General features: G+C 38.9%; 1 protein-coding gene across 1 annotated transcript; it reads right to left on the reverse strand.

The window, feature by feature from the left end:
* Nucleotides 1-874: 874 nt before the first annotated feature.
* On the reverse strand, nucleotides 875-9,459 carry wdr82 (WD repeat domain 82). Its single transcript, XM_060919558.1, has 9 exons — nucleotides 9,099-9,459; nucleotides 6,034-6,131; nucleotides 5,200-5,266; nucleotides 4,949-5,048; nucleotides 4,738-4,854; nucleotides 3,642-3,797; nucleotides 2,928-2,997; nucleotides 2,682-2,824; nucleotides 875-2,277 (listed from the first exon to the last, which is right to left on the reverse strand). The coding sequence occupies exons 1-9, from the start codon at nucleotides 9,257-9,259 to the stop codon at nucleotides 2,248-2,250; spliced, it is 942 nt and encodes a 313-aa protein (XP_060775541.1). The 5' UTR covers nucleotides 9,260-9,459; the 3' UTR covers nucleotides 875-2,247.
* Nucleotides 9,460-9,666: the final 207 nt, after the last annotated feature.

Consider the following 9,666-nt stretch of genomic DNA (forward strand, 5'->3'; position numbering starts at 1 on the left):
TCTCCTTAGCCCAGGTAAGACGCTTCTCACATTGGCTCTGTACGCCATAATTATCAAAATTGAAATAGAAAAATGTTTGAAACACTTTAGTTTACGTGTAATGAGTTTAGAATATATTACATTTTCACTTTCTTAAATAGCTGATGGAAAATATTGAACTTTTTCATGATGATCAAATTGTTTGAGATGCACTAGTATAATGAAATTGAGTTGAGTTGTTTTACTTTTAACATGGTGGTCTATTTTCACTTTGGTACACTCTTTACTAGCCACATTTTTCAACTACCTGCTAATAGTAGCACCAGTGGGATTTAGCCCTCGCGTCATTTATCTATCATCTACACTGCTTATCCATCAGGGTTGTGGGGAGGTTGGCTGGAGCCAACCCTGGAGTAGTGTAGTCAGTTTCCCTAATCCCATCTGTATACGCTAAAGATTTACCTTTCATGCTAATAACACCATCAGGGTCATTGTGCTGGTCATCTCATACATCACCATTTAGCTGAATCTCCTTGAGTTGACTAATTCAGCACAACTAGGTTATATAGCTGCATTACATTCTCTAGTCCAGTGTTTGCTATCCTCATTAGTTCTACATTGGATTTCTCATTAATGACATGGCGAGTGAGAAAATAAGCTCGTACTTTTTTTTATTTTTAGGAGCAAGCAGTGAAACCTGACTGTTATCCCTCATGTTTATAACCACTTACATTTTTTTCTTACTATTAAATGCCTTTGTAACTGAACTGGAAATGTTCCTGTACTATCAACCTAAAAACACAACCTCTGATTTCTCACAGCAAGAACCAATTAACAGCAGCATCTCTAAACACATTAAAAATATATAATAACATTTAATGCATTTCATGGAGTGTTTTCCTTTTAATATACTTTATTAACTCAAACAGAAAAAAAGTTTGCACATACACCCCATTTAGAAGGAATCAGAGGTCAGAACACAGGGTCAAGCATGAAACATCTCTGGAGCAGTTCAGATTTAAGGGTCTTGAGATTGTAACATTTAGTCACCATTTATTAAACTGTTTTTTTTTTAAACTTTCAAACAAATTCCAACCACTTCAGCAATCACAACTATTTTTGTTCTTAATAGCTGGCCATAATGGCAGTGCATGAATGATGAAAAATGAGCCAGTGTAGGGAAAACATCAGCTGCTAGATTTTAGCTTTCTACACACTTGTGCTGCTAATTCAAAATAACATCTTACTACAATCTACAGTGTTAGCAAAAATTGTATTGAAGTTTAGCCATTGATTTGTGTCTTACAACAAGAAGTTTGTATTTTCACATTTCCATTTAAAAAAAAAAAAGGGGGGGGGGGGGGGGGGGAATGAATTCTTGGTTTTAAAGGTCAAGTCAAGAGAAGACCAGCAGGACAGGGGCATTCTAATCTCCATCATGGGTTAAATCTCAGCCATTTACATGATGTGATTTTGGCAATGATTTGATATTTGACAAAATCACTTAACATACTACGATTGGATTTAGGAGCCTCCAATTGATGCAATCAACTTTGTTCAGAATCCAGGGTAGGCTTACTGATAATGTACAGAATGACTATTTTAACTACCAGAGTTATGGGCAAATCACCCTGCTGGATATTTATACATCGGAATTGATTAACATATACCTGTTTGTCTGTTTTGATGATTTAGATAAATTATAACTGACTTCTGATTTTGCCTTGATTAATTTCAATCATTGCCTTGATCCAAATAATCTGACACTGAGAGTAACTAATAATCCTTTCTCTTGATCATGACTTGGTAAAGGGAAGTGATATTAATCCTCATTCAGTTAAGTTTTAGCTGCTGCAGATTTTGGTGTAATACTTTCCAAAAGCAACATTCTGATCATTTTTACGAGTCATCTAGATGGATATTTATTCAGCACATGTCTCCCAGATGGTTCTCCCGACTACATGAATGACAGTCAGGTGGCACTCATTTCTGCCAGAAATCAAAATGCTAAACTCCAACACAAAACCTTTTTTTTTTTTTGAGGGCAAATAAGATCATAAATGAAAGCACATCAAAGATAACAATTTACAAAATAACATGATTTAATGACACAGGTATAAAATGAAAAAGAAATTAGAAAATGGCCTCATGGTCAATCTATTTACAGTCAAAGCAGTCCCAGTGATCCAGACGCAATGTAAATGCTGCCATCTGCTGATCACAACAACCTGTTAAATTTAAATGCTTGTTTAGTGCGCAGCTTCTTCATCAGTCATCAATTGTTGGTAGCCAGAATGCCTGTGGAGGAGAGGAACCAAGTTAAACATTTTGCTTAACACACTTCATATCTATTTTAAGTAGGAAAGGTACTGATCCTGAAGCAAGTTTCTAATAATTAAAAGAAAAAAATGCAAATTGCATCAAACATTTAAATGAGATGAACACAGGTGTTTAAACTGACTGATGTGTGGGGGGGGATATTTTAGTTTTCATAGTGAATTAAACCTAGTATTCACTATTAATACAAACATTATAATAAGGATTATGTGCTCTCTCGCTCATTCTATATGAATTATAGAATAATTTTAATACAAACAATGAGTATTTATAACAGATGCTAGTCATAATTAGCCAAAAAGAGGGGGCATCAAAGACACCCCTAATTCAAGCTATGAATGATTTAGTACACTAGGGCATCTCACCATGTTAGAACAAGCACTGGCAAAGGTCATGAATTTCGGGTTAAACTGTAGGCAGGTGACCGGCCCTGTGTGTTTCCCATCCAACAGTGCTACTTTCATTCCACTCTCAGCATTCCATACATGGATTTTCCCATCCTCCGAACCTACACAACAAACCATTTAAACCACAGCTTTAATGTATTTCTCCAAAATGGGAGAGTACCAAGATGTCCTTGACTTTCTGAATACTATGAACAGATGACTTACCAATCATGACAAACTGAGAGTCTGGGGTGAAGGAGGCTTCCAGAACCACACCTTTACTGTTGTTGTAGCCCTGCAGAGCAGAACAACAGAATGCAGTCTGACTAAAACGCTTAAAAAAAAAAAGGGGGCTAAAAGACTGAAAAGGAAAAGAGCTTGAAAACATCTCAGAAACATAAGGGTATTTGTGCACGTAATGTAAAATGAGAAAAGTACAATTGCATAGACACACAAAAGGTTAACAGTCATGACTAAAACACACACCTGCCTTTTCCACATTAATTCCAGACTCACAAATTACTTGTAAGACTTAAGTATTTCTGATTATATCCCATATTTTTTGGAAGTGCTAGCTTACACCTTAACCAATCAAGATGGACACGTTCTTTTTGTTTGCTTGTTTAAATGTTACTGGGGGAAAAAAAAACCCCCAAAACCACAATAAGCACAACTTGCAGTTTATAACATGCATTTGCAACTGTATACATGAACAAAATCCATGATTCAAAATTAAGTGCAATTAAGCCAACTACATACATTTTTTATGCATTTGAACATATTTACTTCTTCTGCAGCAAATCTCAGAAATATTTCCTTGGCTAATTAACAAAATTATATCTACTCCAAGTTGTGGAGGAACCACTGTTTGCTTTTCTTGTTTTCTCTCACTGGAAGTGATTGCCTTCTGGGAATCCATAAACATTACTGTAATCTCACCGCAAACGAATGTAGCACAGCTCCTTTGAAAGCATCGAGCAGCCTGAGTGTCCCACCATTGCTGGAGATCAGGATGAGTTTGCCATCGTTGCTGAACTTGAGGCCGGTCCACTCACATGAACGCTCATACTGCAACTTAAACGTAGCAAACGGGCCCTAAAAGAAGACATTGGGACTACTGAAACTATCTGCAAGAGTAGAATGGAACTGCACAGAACTAAATGATACACAAATTCCTAAGATACAACCAAAGTAGGGCTGTAACGATGCATCAATGTAATTACGTATTTGCTTGAAATGCATGGATGTCATACCTAATAAAATGGTATTCTGCACACCTTGTATAACTGAAATGGCCTACCACAGCAGCACAAATGCTATGCAAAAACGTTTAAAGGATTCCCACACTTTGGATGATTGGGTTAGGGTCTTGTGGGATAAAGTCATTTTCAGCATGCCCGGGAGTGGAAGCCGCCATAATTGGAGATAACCATGTACAGTGCAACACAATGATGCATTTGACACAAATAGACGTATTTATGCAACTAATTACACTGATGTGTCACTGCAGCCCTAAACCAAAGATCTGAAAACCTGAAGCTCATGGCCCCAGCACTCATTTTATATTTAAATAAATATAAGACTGGATATTTAATAACTTCACATATATCTGACCATGCCCATCATTGTGACCAATTACATTGTCCACTGGCACACAGGTGATATTAAAAAAAAGTTATGCACAATAAACCTCTACCATGGCTTGTCAAAATTCCAGAAGGTGGATTTTACGCTAGTTAACCCCGCCGACAGTAGTCGGAGGGGTTATTATTTTCACCTGCGTCAGTCTGTGTGTGTGTGTGTGTGTGTGTCTGTCTGTCTGTCTGTGTGTCTGCAAGATATCTCAAGAACCAATGGATCGATTTGGACCAAATTTTGTACATGTGTTGCCAATCACCCAGGAAGGAAACCATTAAATTTTGGAGGTCAAAGGTCAAAGGTCAAGGCAGAACTTCGAAATTTTCGCCCAATGTATTTTAATAGGGAAAAGGCGGGGTTTGCACTCGTTAGAGTGTCCCTGTCTAGTTTCTCTTACTTTGTCGAAGGAGCGCAAATCGTAGAGCTTGACCATCTCTGAATTGACTCCCGCAGCAAATATAAGACCCTCAGGATCAAATGAACACACTGGCTTCCCCTGCAGATGCATCAGACCCTGTGACAAGAGAGCATTCAGATCAAGCTCCAGACTGATAAAACCTAAAATGTCAACAGCAAAAGCAAAGATAAACAGCCAGCAGACGGCTTACCTGACAATTGGGAGAGCGAAGATCCCATAGCCGGATTGTTTTATCCAAGGAGCCAGAGATGAATGTATCGTCAACAGGTGACATGGACAGAGCAACAACCCTGGTTCATTCAAGAAAAAGCCAGAAAATCAGCAAGGATGAAAACAAATACGACTTGGAAATCTAGGATGGCCATCCAAATGTAGATAGTTCACAAAACATGTTGCTTATGCAGCATTTAAAAAATAAATAAATAAAAATAATGTGCTTACCTCTTATTGTGCCCAGGAAAGTAGCGGATGTACTTATTGTCATGAAGAGATAAGTACCGTATAGTATCTGTAATAACACAGCAAAAGTGAGAAGAGAGTCAGAAGCGGAAATCTTACTCAACACAGCTGCCAATCACGCATGTACTTTTATACTACGATAAACAAGTACATATTTTGACAACATTTATCATTCTGAAAATCAGGTCCTACCAACCAACCAATATTGCTAGTTGAGGAACTTCATTAAAAACAAACCAGAATAACTATTTTAAGCATTTCTGTTAGTGCAGATGTCCAGGTAAGAGTCGGAGATGATCAAACACCACCCTGGGCAAGGCAGTAGTCTGTACAGTTAGCTCCTTGAAAGGGCAGAATCACAAACCCTCAAACTGTACAAACAACTACCTCAAGCCAGAGTGGGTACAGCCAGGAATCCCTGAATGAAAAATGAGCATCGTGAGGAGACAATCCCAACATGATATTAATGCTGATGGGAGGGAAGATACAATACTGTTATTGTGATAAATTCGGTCATGCTTTTCAGTTTCATGGTTAGTAACAGATGTTACTCAGAGTTGCATTCACCTGATTGAAATTTTTTCTTATTTTTATAATACAAGAAATGTGTGGGTATATACAAAGTTCATATTCACATTGCGAGGTCTGTCTCTTCCAATTTTAATTAACAAATAAATAAAATCTCTCAACACACATTGTGTAGCACAGAAACATTAAATATAACTGCATTTTCCATTATTATAAAGTTGTATTATAATGCCATAGCATCAAATACGCACCACAGAAATGCATTTGGCATAAATGAAATAAGCTTACCATCAATTTTGTTAGAGCTGTAGACGACTGTATTAGCAGCGTGCGTGTACCTGATGAGATCCACGCCATACTTTTTGCTGTAGAGAGTACGCTTGGGTCTGTGTTACAGCAAAAGGAGGTGGGGAAAGAAAAGAAACGGGAAAAAAAAAAAGTTTAATTGCATAGACTGGCCTTTACATAGATAAAATACACTGAATGTTCATGACCTAATAGATTTTGCCTCACTAATAAGCACCTGTAAAAAAGTGGTCCACAACAAGAATAGCCTAATGCCTGTTATTACAACAATATTATTTTGACCTTGTGTTACATGCATTTAAAAAAATTTTTTGGAAGATACTACAAGTATAAATTGTGATTTTGGTCAATTACTGCAGACTTTCAGATAAACTGCATGTATAATATGTCTACTCTTAAACTGCAGTAATGTATTTGCTAAATCTCAGCAGTAATGTTTATTTCATTGTTTTTGTCCACTCACAAGCACTGCATGATCTAAAAGCAAAACACCAAAGGCGGCAGAATTTCTGCCCACTTGGCAAAATCATGGCAGATCACTGAAAAGCCTGTTTCCTGCAATAAATATCAACCTGTGTCATTAAGACACATACGCTGATTCTCACGGTAGACGTTTCCTTCAGCAACCACACTTACGAGTATGAAAATTTGTTCAGTTTCTCTGTTCAGTCTCAGTTTCTATGAAATTTCACTACTGCATTCCTATCCCTCCACAGGAAAAATGAGTGAGCAATTTTTTCCAGAGTTAAAAGTATTTTCCTCAAAAATAGTTAATTCTGCTCCACTTTAAAGTTTAGAGAGTAAAATTTGGAGTTGGAGCAAAATTACAGAGTAATTGTGTAACAGAGTTGGTTGTGGCTCTGAACTGAGTAAAATATTTCTCTTTATGGTGATATTTGACTCTATTCAGTGTGTCTTGAAATGACAAGAGGTCATCGCTGAGGACCTATCCTGGTCCAACAACACCGCATCGCTGGCCAAGAAGGCTCAAATTCGCCTCTACTTCCGCCGCAAACTGAGGAGTGCACATGTCCCACCGCCCCATCATGTGCTCTTTCTACAGGGGCACCATTAAGAGTGTCCTCACTGACTGCATCACTGCGTGGTACAGAGACTGCAATGCCTCCTGCCGGAAGACTCTGCAATGCATAGTGAACACGGCCAGCAAGATCATTGGTACCCCTCAGCCCTCCCTTACGGGCATCCATCACTCCCGTCTCACCCGCAGAGCCATCGGCATCACTAGTGACACCTCCCACCCTTCACACTCACTCTTCAGCCCCCTGCCCTCAGGGAAAAGGTACCAGAGCCTCCGGGCCCGCTCCACAAGACAGCTGAACAGCTTAATCCACCAGGCTGTCAGGATGCTGAACTCTGTCCACTACCTACCCCTGGTCTGTAACTCATTCATTCACACAAGAAACTCTCATCCGTTTGCACATCACACTACAATCATCTGCATTACTGTTATATCTGCTGCTATTGGTCATTTGCACTACTGTTCATATACACCTCATAAGCTGTTCTTATAAGTGCCTTCTCTGTTACAGATATTGCATTTGCACGACTGCTATTTTGTACACTGATTTTAGAGTGCATTTTTATCTATATTCTCTCATACTAGTTTTTCTTAATATAAATATTTTTTATCTGATTTTACAAGTAAGGTGAGAGGGAAAGGGCATTTCAATTCTCCTATATGTCCTGGATATATAGTGAATTGACAAAAAAAAAATCTTTGAATCATTTCAAGACACACTGAATAGAGTCATCTCATCTCATTATCTCTAGCCGCTTATCCTGTTCTACAGGGTCGCAGGCAAGCTGGAGCCTATCCCAGCTGACTACGGGCGAAAGGCGGGGTACACCCTGGACAAGTCGCCAGGTCATCACAGGGCTGACACATAGACACAGACAACCATTCACACTCACATTCACACCTACGGTCAATTTAGAGTCACCAGTTAACCTAACCTGCATGTCTTTGGACTGTGGGGGAAACCGGAGCACCCGGAGGAAATCCACGCGGACACGGGGAGAACATGCAAACTCCGCACAGAAAGGCCCTCGCCGGCCACGGGGCTCGAACCCGGACCTTCTTGCTGTAAGGCGACAGTGCTAACCACTACACCACCGTGCCGCCCTGAATAGAGTCAAATATCACCATAAAGAGTAAAATATTAACAATGAAGTGAGGAGAATTGTCTCTGGAAAAACAGCTCAATCAAAAGAGTAACTTTTACTCTTTTTAGAAAGGGACCAAATGTTATCTGGCGTAGAGTAAAATTTTTCCATTTGAGAATTTCTCTCAGGCAAATTTCCTGTGTATATAGAAGTTTATTACAGAGGAATGTCCCCAAAAGGCTTATGATAGATTTTTATATTAAACATAGCTAAAAATGCATGTTATTTTCTTTATTTAAAATGATAAATACGTCAATTTATAACATCTGTAAAAAAAAAAAATCTTTGAAGAGTGGCTTCTTAGCAGTAAAATTAACTTACATTCATTAATTACATTTAACTAAAAAAAACATCCAAATACTTGATTTTGGGTTGATTATGCAAATTTACACATTTTATTAGATAAGGACTCTTGCATCTACACGCTTTTGTTTTGTCTTAAATATATTTATAACAAGGTGGCCCTTAAATTAACTGCAAAAAAGAAAAACCCTGAATCTGCTTCTAGTCAAGGTCATTATCGCAATGGGGAACGAAGTGACTATTAAGCAGAGACGCTACGGTAAAGTAGCAGCGGATTTCCCCCAAATCAAGGCGCCCGTATGAGCTAGCCCCTATCTGCTCACTATTAGCTCAGATTATTAGGATTTTAGCTGACAACGTGATTATAAAACGATGTCAAAGGCGATATTTTTGCACAGAAAGATTTAACCTAGCGTATTTTGTTCTTGTGTTTCTCCCTACACTTCGGAGATCTATGCGCCAGCTGGGGGCGGACAGTGCGGACTACTCGAGGCCGAGGCTTTTCACACTGCCAGGCCTCAAAGCTGGTTTTAATTAATAACAAAACATTGTTCACGTACTTCCCTTCCTGGCAGTCATATAAGACGATAGAGTCGTCGTCGCTGCTCGATATCACCGTTTCACCATTTGAACTGAAGTCAAAACAGTTGATTTTGTCCGAATTCTCTCGGAAAACCTTCGCGACCCTGAAACTCCGCAGCACATTGTCTGTTAGCTTCATGATGCCGTGCTTGCTTTATGCCTGGCCAGGCGCAGGCTTTCCTCTCACCGCGACCGCGAACACACCAGGGGCTGTCTGGGATTTATTTACGACTATTGCACGATTACGTTTTGTTAAAATAATAATAAAGCGCCTAACATATAGATTTCATAATCTAAAGGAAAGCCCGCCGTACAAGCCTGTGAACTCGGTACCGGAAGTGGCCTAAGCGTAATGTAGGTGGGAAGTTGTATACTACCGCACAACACAGCGTCGGAGAATTTCTTTAGTACCCGTTCTGGGGCGCACATTTTATAAACACCATAGAGTATACTATTACTCTATTACTCCTGGGAGTATGCAGTATCCAGAATAATCATCTGGTATACAGTAGTTATATTTTTACACTGAATATAAACACTGACAGA

This window comes from Neoarius graeffei, chromosome 4 (genome assembly GCF_027579695.1).
Source record: "Neoarius graeffei isolate fNeoGra1 chromosome 4, fNeoGra1.pri, whole genome shotgun sequence".
Taxonomy (NCBI): Eukaryota; Metazoa; Chordata; class Actinopteri; order Siluriformes; family Ariidae; genus Neoarius; species Neoarius graeffei.

What these genes read in the sequence shown, in the direction of transcription:
- wdr82 (XM_060919558.1), bottom strand. Translation starts at nt 9,259, where the DNA reads ATGAAGCTAACAGACAATGTGCTGCGGAGTTTCAGGGTCGCGAAGGTT. An exon ending in CTGTGCTACATTCGTTTGCG is followed by an intron (nt 2,998 to 3,641) that starts GTGAGATTACAG and finishes TCTGCTCTGCAG; the next exon opens with GGCTACAACAACAGTAAAGG. An exon ending in CTCTCAGTTTGTCATGATTG is followed by an intron (nt 2,825 to 2,927) that starts GTAAGTCATCTG and finishes TTTGTTGTGTAG; the next exon opens with GTTCGGAGGATGGGAAAATC.